At 46.2% G+C, this 14,032-nt stretch overlaps 1 protein-coding gene across 1 annotated transcript in view; it reads right to left on the reverse strand.

Annotated features, from left to right (window-relative positions):
• LOC149308365 (protein unc-13 homolog A-like) overlaps nt 1–14,032 on the reverse strand; it is a 107,157-nt gene that overhangs the window by 6,701 nt on the left and 86,424 nt on the right. Inside the window, exons 39-47 of the mRNA XM_089535642.1 lie at nt 13,195–13,283; nt 12,583–12,735; nt 11,828–11,951; nt 7,761–7,799; nt 6,673–6,702; nt 4,188–4,244; nt 3,332–3,412; nt 2,063–2,210; nt 607–663 (exon numbers count right to left, since the gene is read on the reverse strand). Coding sequence (XP_089391768.1) covers nt 607–663; nt 2,063–2,210; nt 3,332–3,412; nt 4,188–4,244; nt 6,673–6,702; nt 7,761–7,799; nt 11,828–11,951; nt 12,583–12,735; nt 13,195–13,283 — 778 coding nt within the window. The remainder of the gene's footprint in view (nt 1–606; nt 664–2,062; nt 2,211–3,331; nt 3,413–4,187; nt 4,245–6,672; nt 6,703–7,760; nt 7,800–11,827; nt 11,952–12,582; nt 12,736–13,194; nt 13,284–14,032) is intronic.

Below are 14,032 nucleotides of genomic sequence, written 5' to 3' on the forward strand. Positions count from 1 at the left end.
TGCCAAAGGTGTAAAAGCACAGGAACGAAGTGGTAGTGCAAACCCACACAGAGCCCACCCTCTTGAAGGTCTTCTCCCCATTCCCAATTCCTCCTCCATTGGTTGAGATGCTAGTGCAGGAAGGGGTTCATTCTGATGCAGTTGATGCAGAAGGAAGGGAGAACTAGAGGAGAACATCAGCACCCGGCGCAGGGCTAGCTTCAAGGCTCCTTTGCCAGGAGAGAGAAGAAAGAGAAGGGGAAGGGGAAAGGTCCAGATGCCGCCACAAAGTGGTCATCCCAGCCCTAGACTCAATGGTGGCTGGGGACTTCCACTTCAGTTGGGCAATGAATCCATCCAAGTTTCTCATGAGCTCTAAAGGAGCTCTCCAAGGCACTGAATAGGCTGAGGAACTGGATCCAGCACCTTGGACAACTTCTGGATTGAAACCAGGAGTGGAAGCCACCCATTGCCTAGACACTTTCCCTTTCAGCTCCCATCCAGGACTGAATTCTGGGACTTTTACTAGCCCTGGCCGGGGCAATGGGTTTGGAAGTGGGGTGAGGGGTCTGGGGTGGGTGCATTTGAGGCAAGGGAGGAGTGTCAGGAGGACGGTGCAAGACGTACCCTTTTCGGGATATGTTTCTTCACTAAGAGTAAACCTAACACCTTTTCCACCATGGACTAATGATGGGAAAAGGAAGGAAGGAATGAGAAAGAAAGATGGAAAGAAAGAAAGAGAAAAGGGTAGGGAAGGAAGGTCAAGAGGAAGAGAGGAAAGTAGGAGGAAAGGATAGAGAAATAGTAAAGAAAAGAAACGAAGAAGTGACAAGAGGAAGGAGGCGGTCAGGAACACAGGGAAAGAGGGAGAGGGAAAAAAAGAAGTAAAGAAAGGTAAAGAGAACAAAAGAATAGATAAAAAGAAAAAAGGATTTAAAAAGGAAGGATGGATGCAAAGGACACAGGAAAAACAGAGGAAGAAGAGAATTCAAGGGAGGAAGGTAAAGAAATAAAGGTAAAGAGAAAAAAAGATAAGAAAGATGGTGAGTAAAAAAGGAGCAAGGGAATGAAAGAAGGCAGTAAGATGCAAGGAGCACAGGACAGAGAGCAAAAAGAGAGTGAAAGAAAGGAAGGAAAGGATGGGAAAGGGAAAGTTTGTGCCAAAAGAGGTATGCAAAGAGGCAAGAGATAGAAAGAGAAAGAAAAGGAAGATCAGCAAAGGCATTGGCTCTGAGACGCAGCTGGAGAATTCAAAAGATAGGTTAGAAAAACCCTGACTCCCACAACCAGGTTGGGTGGCAGAAACATGGTTCTAGAAACAGAATGTGGTTCCCCCTAGAAAACCCCTGAAATGTCTACCTATTCCATCAAGAGAGTTGTAGTTTATACAGGATTGTGTGTTTGGGTGCGGAAGAGAAACCAAGAAGGCAACCCTTATGGTTTAGGCTAGACAGGGTGACTCTAATCCAGCTGCACTTTATCCAAAATGCCCAGCCAGATCCCTGCTATTAAAGCCACCCTCCCATGTTGCTAGTCCTCAATGTTTAGTACTCAGAGGTAGAATAATGCTGTTCATGGGGATTTTTTTTAACTACCCTGGTCAATAGTCACAGACAGACTCACCAACTATAATAAAATGCTTTGCTGGATCTAGACTAGTGGTTCCCAACCTTTGGTCCTCCAGGTTTCAGCCCCTATCATTTCTAACTGTTAGCCAAGTGGGCTGGGGCTTCTGGGATCAGACGTCCAAAAGGAATGGAGGCCTAATGTTAGGAACCACTGGTCTAGATCACCCCCAAAGTCCAACATCCATTGAAACAGGGAACCAGTCCACGAAAAGTTCAAGACCACTGCCCATCCCTAAGGTTTGCTCCTCAGCAGCTGTTATTGCAAAAATAGACTGCCCTTGAACATGGAGACTCCACAATTAAAAGGTAGCCCTGCTGAATCCATGCCATTTGTCTGGGGAAGAAACCCCAGTGGCCCTAACCAACCCAAGACTGAGAACCTCCAAGGAGGAGATTTGGCCACCCCACTGCCAAGACATTATAGCAGCCCCACCAGGCCATTTGGTCTTGCTTACCTTGTGCGGACTGCGTCTGGACGAAGGTCTTGATGAGAAGATCGGTGGCCTGTGTGTAGAGCGAGAGGGCGTAGCGCAGGGACTGCAAGTCGGGGCTTTTCTCCAAGAACGTTTTCTTGAGTCCGACTCCTCCTGCGTGGAAGTATTGCTGGCAGAAAAGGGAGGGGAGAGGGGGAATCAAAGACCAGAATCACGCCACTGGCTATGCTGTGACTAGGGGATTCTGGGAACTGGGGTCCAAAAGATGGAATCCCTCCAAGTTCCAGGCATCCCTGTTGGGTACGAGGGATCATTGGCATCCAATGAAACCACAGGAAATTTCAAAAGAACTCTCCGACGTGTTCAAAACATCCTCAAAGGAGATGATGCTGAACCTGTTTTCAGCTACCTAAGATGCTAAACTTTGGGCCTGAACAGACAAGCCAGACTAAAGCTGCTTCAGGTCACTTTGGAAGTATGCTGTTTAAATTATGCATGCGTCCTAAGAGGCTGGAAATGGCTTCCAGACCTAAGGACTGGAGCGCAGCTTTGGCGCAGCTTCTGGCCTCTTAAGAGGTGTGTGTCATTTAAACAGATACCTCCAAAGTGACCCAAAGCAGCATTATTTTGGCCTGTCTGTTTAGGTCCTTAGTCTCAAAAATAGTTTTCAGCACATCAGAGAGTGCCTTCACAGTTTGGAAAGAAACCCAGGGCAGATTCTCTGCACATCTGAACATGGAAAGCCACTGGCTTCCCTGATACACTATCACTCTAAGGCAGTGATCTCTAAAATGTGCCCTTTAAGAGATTTTGGACCAGCTCCCAGAAGCCTCAGCCACGTTGCCAGTAGTCTGGGATTGTGGGAGATGAAGCCCAAAATACCTTAAAGAATTTGGGGACACAGTAAGGTTTCCCAGAGCAGATCCCTTGTTGTTGCTGCTGCTATTGTTATTGTTGTGTGGCTTCAAGTCGTTTTCAGTTTATGGCGACCGCAAGGTAAGCCTATCACAGGGCTTTCTTGGCAAGATTTATTCAGATCAAGGCTGCCTTTTCTCCCGTCTGAGGCTGAGAGACTGTGACTTGCCTAAGGTCACCCAAAGGGTTTCCAAGGCCAAGCAGAGATTCAAAACCTGATCTCCAGAGTTGTTTGTCCAGCACTCAAACCATGCTGGCTCTTTAGAGGAGATCCCTGGCAGAGATCAACTCATAGTGTATATACTGAAATTTAGCTCAGGTTCAAGACTTTGGACAGGGTTTGAGGAATTTGTGTACGGACGCACTGCTCCTTACCTTGATGGTGTCCAGGGCCAGTTCCACTACGGCGCACTGCTTGGGTGTCAAACTCTTGGCTTCCTCACGCACCATGTGGTCCTGGAAAGAAGAAACCTTGGTGGGTAAGGGTCTTTCATGCAAGAACGGACTCATCACCCCCCCTTTAAAGTCAACCATTCTTTACAGGCAAGACCCAACTATCAAGAAAATATACTCATCCCTCCATATTTGTGGCTTTGATATTTGCAGATTTGATTATTCATGGATTCGATGAATATGTTCTCTCTAGGAATATCTAGGTCCTCTGGTGCAACTCTATGGTCAGTGTCTGTTGGACGTTGGCCAGAGAGTTGTGCTGGAGGACCTAGAGATTCCTAGAGAGGTGTCCTCTCACGTAAAAACATGGTTTTTTCATTATCTGCAGTTTCCCTATATTCACAGGGGTCTTGTGGCCCCAATCCTAGTGAATAGGGAGGGACAAGTGTATTGTTTTTGTTTGCCTTCCAATGTATGGCAATCTCATGGGGTTTTCTTGGCACGATTTCTTCAGAGGGGTTTATTTACCTTGCCTTGCTCTGGGGCTGTATTTCCATGGCTGAGCAGGGATTCAAACCTGGTCTCCAGATTCACAGTCCAATGCTCAAACCACTACACCATGCTGGCTCTCCAAAACAATGTTACACCATCATCCCATTTTTCAAAGTTCATCTAGATATCAATCCTTGACTCAGATATAGCTGTAATGGTGGAATGGCATTTGCTGCTCTGCCTCAGGCAGCAAAACATTTTGGGTCAGTCTCAGGAGCAGAACAGGCCTCTGCTCATCCTGACTCAGGAATGCAAGCAACCACAGTTTCAATTCCAGGTCTCTTACCTTGAGTTTGGAGAGCTGGCCCAGTTCCTTGGCTGCATTGAAGATCATCTGTGTGCCCTAGAGGGAGAAAAAAAGGAGAGATAGAAAAAAGAAAGAGGAGAAGGCGAGGTACAAGAGGGTAACAAAAAGCGGCAAGGTAACTGACCCTGAGACAGATTTTGTGGCTAAAAATAACACCAGGGAAAGCATCTTTGGAAGAGTCTCCACATGTGATGCTGAAATTGGTTTTCTAGCTAATGGAAAACCGGGTGTTTTGCAGCCTGTGAAATTGTGCCATGGAGATGAGCTCTGGTTTGCAGCCTGGGAAGATGCCGCCTGACACTGAGCTCTGGTTTGCAGCTTAGAAAACTATGGCATGGAGCTGTGCTCTGGTTGGCAGGCCCCAAAGCTATGGCAAAGATCTTCTCCCTGGTGTGCAGGCGGCAGATTTGTTGCACAGAGCTGAACCCTGGTTTGCAGCTCAAAAAACTGTGGCATTGGAGCTGTGTGTAGCTGCCTTCCAGCTCCAGAAATTGTTGCGTAGAAAAGAGCTCTGGTTTTGCAGCCTGCAACTCTGTGGGACAGAGTTAAGCTCTCATCTGTAGAAGCTGGGCAGCTGTTCCATGAAACTGAGCCCTTGTTTCTAGTCTTGAAAGCCATGGCATGAAGCTGTGCTCTGATCTGTGGCTCCAGAAGCTATTGCGAAGAACTGAGTGACAGTTCTGCAACCTGCAAATCTGTTGCATAGAACTGAGCTCTGCTTTCCAGCCTTTTCAACCAGATCCTCACGTACCAACTCACTAAGATTACTAACATCTGGGAGAGAAAACATTTCTATTGCAGGGAAGCTGAGAGTCGCCAAGTGCCTAGCAAATGAGAAATCAAATGAGAACAGTGATTTATGATACAGGATTGACTCTTAACCAACAGCTAACACTGTATGGCTTGCATTCAAAAGAATGTGCTTTGTGGAGTGACTGCCTGCCTTCAACACCAGAGATGGCAGAGAATTCCTCTTTCAGACAATTTTACCAGTACAGTATGATCCCCACAGGACTGGTATCTGCGGTTTCACTTACCCGAGTCCAAAAAAAGTTCTCTCTAGGCATTTTCTAGGTCCTCCAATACAATTCTATAGTATGCTTCCAACAGAGGGTCACCATAGAGTCATGTTGGAGGACCCAGAGATTCCTAGAGAGACGTTCTCTCTAGGCATTCCTAGGCCCTCCAGTGCAGTTCTATGGTATGCTTCTGCCGGTTTTGCATTTCCATGTTCAGTCCAGGAAGGGATCTCCCACAGATATAGAATAGTGTGAATCCTGTTTCAAAATGTACTCTGCAGATAGCCCAACACCAACATGAGCGCCAGTCGGCGGTGGCTCAAGCATGGATAGGTTTCTCCAGAATCCTATTGAGCTTTTGATTCTATTGCTAGCTTAATTCTATTTTAACTTTTGTACAAGATGTAGAGTTGGAATGGGCCTAAGAACCCACTAGTCCAACTACCTGCCATGCAGGAAGACACAAAGAAAGGGACCCAGGCAGATGCAAATTGCCTTTGTCAAATAATGTAACAAAAATGAGCCTGCAGTTCATTTTTATTTTAACTGTTTAAATTAAAAAAGTAAACCCTCCTCAGTCTTTTGGCTAAAGAATGGCTGTATCAGTCACACAGTGGGTTTCAATGGCCAAGCGAGGATTCGAACCCTGGTCTCAAGAGTCGTAGTCCAGTGCGCAAACCATGCTGGCTCTTGCCAAATCTTATCTCTCCAAAATAGACACCAATACGACGGTCGCACTAGGGTGACCCCCAACCCCAATGACACCACTGGGTTTGCCATTGCCTTTCTTTTGGGCTAAGAGGTCTCCCAATGGGTTTTCAGGACTGAGCGGAGATTTCAACCCTGGCCTTCCAGATTCCTAGTCCAACACCCAAGCCATGACATAGGATGGATGTCTTAGCAGTGACTCTAAGACACACATTTTAACCACTTCACATGCAGGAATGTATAGACTACCATGTCCACTTCCATCCCCTTCTGCTTAATGCTTTTTTAAAAAGAGAGAGAGAATTGCCCTGTTACATTTCTTCCGCACCTCCTTGTTGCCTATTCCTTTCTCTCTGTCCCCAATTCCATGCCCATATGGTTCTTCTCAACACTGTCCACCTGCCATACCAACCGATCCCCTCCCCATGCAAACAGCCAGGCCAAAAGCAAGCTTTGAAACAAGACTGGGGAAGGAAAACTGGCTTCACTCCCAGGGTTTGGTTTTTCCAAACAGAGATCCACAAAGACACCATCTAGCACACAGCTCCAAAGAGCAGCCAGCTCCAGAGAGTTGGAGGAAAAAGGAGGACAGGAGGAGAAAGACAGACATAGGTGGACTCCCAAAAGACCACAGCCAAGATGGACAGGGGGAAACTCTACAGACAGAGGGTATAGTTGGAAGGGTGGGGAAGGAAAAGAGACCAAGCGGGCAAAGAATCGAAAGGGTGGTTCCTTACTTCAGTGTGACCGGACGGCTTCCCCCTACTCTGGAAAAAGAACAGGAGGGTTTGTACCATTGCAGCATCAGAAACACCACCGTTACGCCAAAGGAAAACTCAAGGCAAGTCAGACTACATATCCCATCATCCCCACCTTGGCACTATACTATTGGCTGGGGTTGGTGGGTCTTCTAGTTAGACCCACCTGGAGTAGAGGAAAGTTGCTCCACCATGTCTCCAACTGTTTTAACTGGATGCCACATACTGGCATTTTTTAATGCTTTCCCTCCCAAAGGTTTACATCTGTGCTGCATGCTCTGGGACCAGTTTCCAACTGGTTTAACTGAATGCCGCCTACTGGAGATGTCAACTGTTTCTCAGTGCTTTCCCTCCCAAAGGTTTGCATCTCTGCTGTGTGTTTTGGGACCAGTTTTCTGCTGGAGTGACTTCTCAAGGATTTCCTAAGAAGTGCTTCCAACATTTTCTTTTTCTAAATATCTCCTTGGAAGCATTCTTCCCTCGATGGGAATTGTGATTCCACTCCCCTGAACTAGAGATCTCTAGCAGAGGATTCTAAGTCCCACAACATACTAGAAATCCCAAGGCTCTGCTGGGCAGAGCCATGACAAAGTGGGATTGAACTGTCATAGTCATGTAGTAGAGATTCTCAACACGACTTGACAACATATGACCCTCATCCATCACATCTACACAATACAGACACAAACATGTCCCTAAGGACAGTAGTTCCCAAACGTGGGACCTTCATCTGTTTTGGACCTCAGCTCCCCGAAGCCCCAGCCAACTTGGCTAACAGTCAGGAACGATGGGAGCTGAAGTCCAATTCATCTGCAGGACCAAAGGTTGGGAACCGCTGCCTTCGGAGATCCAAGTCAACATCTCACCAACCTCACCAGCCAACACACTCCCCTGCTCCCAGCTCAGACAAAAAGGAAGACACAACACAGAACACATTTCGACAACACAAACTACCAAGTACTCTGGCCTCCTTGAGATTTCTGGGGCATTGATGCCGGAGCCGCTAGGTCTCTCTTTGGCCCTAATGGCTACAGACAGACAGTCAAAGAGCAGGAACGGCTAGTTACCTTCTCAGTCCCTTTGCCGTGCTTTCTTAAGAGAGTCCCCTGTAGAAACAACATCACAAATTGATCAATGGTGAAGGGGAGGAGGAGATCTAAGCCAAAGGATCATTTACAGGAGTCTGCCTGAGCATTAAGGTCTTCAGGAAAGGCCCTGCACTCAATCCCACAACCTTCCCAGTCTCATTGGATGGAAACACAGGAAACAGGGCCTTCTTGGTGGCTGCTCCCAGGCTTTGGAGCTCCTTAGGGAGGCCAGGCTTGCACCTTCCTTGCTGTCCTTCCACCAGCAAGCATTTGGGAATATGAATGTTTTAGCTAATCTGTCTTTTTTGTTTTGTTTTGTTTTAATGTTGTGCTGTTTTGAGCGAAGCTTTCAAACAAATGCTTCCTGTGCTTTTTAATTCAATAGATTGTGGGCCCTGAACTTTGTCCCTCCAGATGGTTTTACTGTTCAGCTCTCAGAGTACCTGACTGCTGGCCAAGCTGGGAGTGGAAGTCCAAAACACCTAGAGGTCCAAAATTTGGGAGCAGCTGCTACAGTTAGTTTAATATTACTTGAATCCTAATAACAGGATCAACGGCATACCTAGTATTTTTGATCCCTGGTGCAGATTATTTTTTAAATACCCCTTCCCTCCTTTTCTTCAACAGCCTTTCCCAAGTAGCTGGCAGAGCTGTTGGCTGGGTGGGAATGGGAGAAGACCCACTTTCCCACCTGGCTGTGAAAGTGAGTCTTCTCCAATGTGAAGTCGAGGCTTTCACAACCAGCATCCATAGTTCTTTGTGAGTTTTTTGGGCAATGTGGCAATGTCCTAGAAGAGTTTATTCCTGACGTTTCACCTGCATCTGTGGCTGGCATCTTCAGAGAATGCTGGCATGGAAGACTCTCTTCCAACCCTTCCATGCCAACTTTCTTTCATGCCAGCATTCTCTGAAGATGCCAGCCACAGATGCTGGTGAAACATCAGGAATAAACTCTTCTAGAACATGGCCACGTACCCCGAAAAACACACAAAAATACTATGAGTCTTCTCTCTTTCCCACCTGGCTAACAGACTCACTAGACCTATGATGGTGAAGCTATGGCATGTGTGCCCTTTCTGGCATATGAAGCCATTTCTGAGGGCACACAGAGAGACGAGAGGGTAGGGGAAGAGGAGGAACATGGTTGGATCCAACCTATTTATGGGATCGCTTCCTCCTGTATAATCCACCCTGTGCCCTCAGGTCCTCTGGGAGGAATTTATTGCAACTGGTGAAGACCAAAACAGTTATGGTGACACGAAGGACCTTTTCGGCAACCGCTCCCAGACTATGGAACGGCCTGTTGGAAGAGATCCTTCACAGTACAAGCCTGAACAGCTTTAAGAAAGCTGTCAAGGCGGACCTCTTCCAACAGGCCTTTCCAGAATAATTCAGCCACCCATTGAGTAGACTGTGATTTAATTGTTATTTTATGTGGGAGTGGTGGAATTTAGGACTATTGTATATTGTTATTTTACTATGATTTGACTGTTATACTGTAAGCTGCCTCACTCCTAATTAGAGTAGGCGGGATATAAATAAAAGATGGTGATGATGATGATGATCCCCTCACCCTCCTAGGCCTTGAGCTGTCTCCAGGGAAGTCTCCCTCCCCTGAAGTCCTGTCCCCTGGACACTGGGTAACATTTGGTATGGGAATGCCTTTGAGTTTGGGCACTTGGTCTCCAAAAGGTTCGCTATTACTGCACCGAACCCAGAAGACAGACCCATCCCACCAGCACCTCTTCTGGGGTGTCACTATATGGTCCTGACCTCCCACATCCCCCTAGTGATGCCCCTGAAAAAGATTGATCAATTGATCCTTCTTACCCATGGCCAACCATGTATCCCATCTCCATCTCTTCACCAACCCCTGCAACTCCTCCTCCCCATAATCCCTGGATGCAACCCAGGTACAGAAATCTGACGGCATGAAGTGGGAGAGCGGACTTTCCACTGAGACTTTACAGCTGTCACAAAGCAGCTCAGCAACATAGGGGAAAGGAGAAGGGCAGATAACAAGAAGAGGCCAAGACATTTTGGGGACGGGGGGCAGGAGCAGGGAGAGAAGGCACAAAGGGACGAGATACGCAGCCACCACAGAATGACAGATAAACCAGCTCAAGTTATATAGTTTTGGTTAAAGGGCAGGGGATACTAGACGCAAGGCACATGGACAAGAAAAGAGACAGACAAGAGAGACAGGGGTGACCTGCCATACTTACAATCATCTGCCCAGGTGGAGGGAGCGGAGCAATTGGAAAGAACAACCGTCACATGAGTAGACCATCCCCATCAATCCCCACAAACCCTGCTCTCATTTCCCTGCACACATTGCACATTACAACCTGTCCTTGCCACACAACAACAGTTGACCCACAACACCTCCCTGATGCTAGCCAGTTCATCCTGGAAAGTCAGGTCTTTGCATCCAAGAACTGGTTTTCTTTCAACGGAAACTTCAGCGAAGATGAAGGAAGAATAAACTAGAATGAATTGACTACAGAAATGGGCATCTAACTCAAAGTATCTTTGCTGTGTGCTATCCGTGTAACTTGTTTTCTACCTGTCCCATGCAAGCGTAAACCAGAAACCCTTCAAGACTCTAAAATGGGGTGCATAGAAATAAATAAATAAATAAATAAATAAATAAATAAATAAATAAAGAACGAACGAACCACTATCTCTTATTTATAGCTTCTGGTTCCACAAACCTATAAGCTGCTCCTTTCCTACCATCATGAGCCCAAATTCTGTTGGTGCTTAGTTGCTGTTTGCCGTCAAGTTGTTTCCAACTTTGGGCAACCCTAAGGCAAACCTGTTATGGCGTTTTCTTGGCAAGACTGCCTTCCTTGGAGGCTCTGAGACAGTGTGACTGGTGACCCAGTGGCTTTCCATGGCTAAGTAGGAGATCTGAACCCTGGTTTCTTGAAGTCTTAGCCCAGCACTCAAACCACGACACCACAATGCCTTTTCTATTTTACCTGCTGGTATGTTTTCATGTTCTAGTTTAGGGACGCATGGGCCAAATAACCCATTTTCCAAACAATGTGAAGATATCTCTAAAGGGTTATTCCCACATTGGGAAGGTCACACATGCGTTTCTGTGTGCATGCATGTCTTTAGGTTGCCTTGTTGACTTATGGCAACCCCACAACTTTCATAAGGCTCTCTTAGGCAAGAAATGCTCAAGTGTATCTTAACCCTACTTTAAATACAGATGCAACTCAGGCTAATTCATTTCCCACATGAGAGTGGAAAAATCCATGCTGAGAGTCCATTGTGAAATTACCAGATGAGGGTGGGATGATATTCAAAGCATAGTTCAAACCCAAAAGCCCCATTCCTTGATTTCTCCTAATTTTAACTAAATCTTGCTCCAGTCTTCCCCCCGCTTTATCATTAAGTGATACAAAAGATTATAGAAGATATGCATTCGCTGATCACTCTCCTCATAAGTTTAAGGATCTGAGAAATGGAGAAAAGGGAACATCCTTGACTCCATTCTGTTGGATCCACAGAAAAAAACTTTTATGGATATATCCCACTCTTTAACAATCTATATAAAATCTGTACCAAGGCATCCTAGGCTGGGTGCCCAAAAACTGTAATCTGCCTCAAGTTTCTATGTATCAATGGACGATCTTTGCATGTATTTGCATATATGTAAGACACTGACACATACACATATGCGTACGAAATATGTGCATATTTCTTATTGAGATTATTTTATCCTTTTATTCCATGTTGACTTGTCTCGAGGAGAAAGGAAGCTATGAAGAAAATGAGCCCATATTGACAGCTTCCAAGCTTTTTAACCAGCAGCATCCTCCTTGATGTTTCAAACCACATCCTAACATCCACAGGAGCCAAGAAACTGTTTTAATTCTGAATTGTTTGTCCAGTGTATATTTTTTGTCAATAGACACTTCTGTGTTTGCATACCATACAATCATGTCTTCCACAATCCCAGACTGTTAGGGAATGGAAAGGAGGGGGAGAGGTTCAAGTCCATCCCTGTAACCCTCCGTGGGACCAGGACTCACCGTCTGATCCGTGAGCGGTGGGAGCACAATGGTCTTCTCCATGGTGTTCATGACCAGCTTCCAAAGCTCCTTCAGGACGCGCTTCAAGACAGTCTTTTCGCAAATTTTCGCAAAAAGGGTCAGGCTGGCCGAAGAAAAAGAAGAAGAAAACAACAAGAGAAAGAAGGTAAATGGGTTGAGCTTTGGAGAAGAAACACCGGCAGAAGAAAGAGCTGAGCATCTTATGGTTAATGGGAGAGAAAAGATGAGCATCTTATGGTTAATGGGAGAGAAAAGATGAGCATCTTATGGTTAATGGGAGAGAAAAGATGAGCATCTTATGTTTAACAGGAGACAGAGGGTGAGGATCTTGTGGTTAATGGTAGATAGAAAGTAACTATCTTATGGTTAATGCGAGATTAAGAGTGAGAATCTTCCGGTGAACTGGAGACAGAAGTTGAGCATCTTCCAGTTAACAGGAGAGAGAGTCTGAATGTCTTATGGTTAATAGGAAATGCATCTGAGGAAGTGGACTAAGTCTACCAAAGCTTCTGGTACAACCTCTTTCTCTCAGTAAACCTCAAAGGTGCTACAAGATCCCTTTGCATACTGTTCTATTTGTAGCTTTATTGAAACTTTTGTATAGCTTTTTAGCTGTATTGTTTTTTAAGGATGTTGTTAGCTGCCTTGAGTCTCATTATTGGGAGAGAGGCAGGCTATAAATTAAGAAGGAGAAAGAGGAGGAGAAGTGGTGGTGGTAGTAGTATTGTACTCACTTGCTGTCCAGAAGATCCATGATGGGCTGTAGGACATTGTCTGCGTCTTGAGCCACACTGCTGCAGGCGCTGGCTGGGACATTGCCTGTGCCTTTCACCTGGCTCAAGATATCCCCCATCTGCTTCACACAGTCCTCAATGTGTGGCTGGAAACTGGAAGGAAAGCAGAGAAGTTGCACTGGACATTCTGCTAAAACTGGGTGAGAAAGCTGTTTTGGGGGAAGGCAAAGCCAGGAAATGGAGCCCTTGCATGCTAGGTCTCCGTTTCCCCATCATATGGACCTAGGGTGAGCCCTGCTGGATTAGGTCACAAGTCCACCTAGCTTTTGCATATGGCAGCACTGTTTAACTATCAGGATTAACAATTACATCTTCCTTGAATTAATATCATCATCATCATTGTATCATCATCTCCTCCTCCTTGGGTTGCCACTGGGGTCCTTCACTTCATGAGCCCTTTGATCTGATCCATTAGGCTATATGTTTTCCTTGCCTGACTGTTTCACTCCGTTTGTAGCCTCTAAAACTACCTAATGCCTGGCCTATCCAAGCCCCAAAGCAGAAGACCTCATGTTAAAATCCTTCTGACTGACCGCCTTAAAGTAGTTGTACCTGGTTGCAAACACCCGGCTGAGCTCATCCAAGACATTGTTGAGTTTCACCTGGAGTTCTTTGAGGATGTCACTGGCCTCAGTGTCCAGCTGGAAAGACAGAAAGCAACATCGGTCACTGGCAGCAAGAAGCATCCATAATGGCATAGAATTTCATCTCTACCCCATTGAGCTGAGACTTGGAGAACCTTCTCACACTCCAGTGCAATTCCAGCAGAGGCTCAAGACCTAAAAATGCCTAGAGAGCACATTTTCTTGGGTTGCATACTCCACAACAGCGGAGGTGGCGGCAAATCCGGTGATCCGCAAATAATCAAATGTGCAAATGCTTAACCTGCAAATATGGAGGGATGACGGTAATAGTTTTGATGCAAGGTTCCCCAAGAGATGGAAATCATTTCCAGGGTTCCTCCAGGGTAAAACAGTAGAGACAGGCTGCTAGTTGAGGAGGTGTGGGGACATTTTCACCATGTTTTAGGGACACCGAAGCTGTTTTAGACCCCAGAGGGGTCTTTTTTAATAACACAAAGTGACCAGAAGTCACTCCCTATTTTCAAGAAATCCTCCCCTACCCCTATAATGGTCCAGGGGGGACCAAAAGGCAGTAAAGCGTCCCCTCACATTTCCTAGAGGACATCTGTTGTATGTTCCTGCATGGATGAAAGATGGACTGGGTGGCCCTTAGGGTCCCTTCTGACTCTATGGTCCTATGTTCTGGGGAGCATTTTGGACCCTTGGGGGGCCTTGAAGCCATAAAAGTATCCCTGGGGGACATTTTGCCCACCTTGGGTCTACTTCATCAGCTTGGTTCTTCATGACTGCTTGTTTCTTGTGAGTGG

The sequence above is a fragment of the Sceloporus occidentalis genome, unplaced genomic scaffold, assembly GCF_023333645.1.
Source record: "Sceloporus occidentalis isolate IW3139 unplaced genomic scaffold, rSceOcc1.0.p SCAF_8, whole genome shotgun sequence".
In the NCBI taxonomy this organism is placed as follows: domain Eukaryota; kingdom Metazoa; phylum Chordata; class Lepidosauria; order Squamata; family Phrynosomatidae; genus Sceloporus; species Sceloporus occidentalis.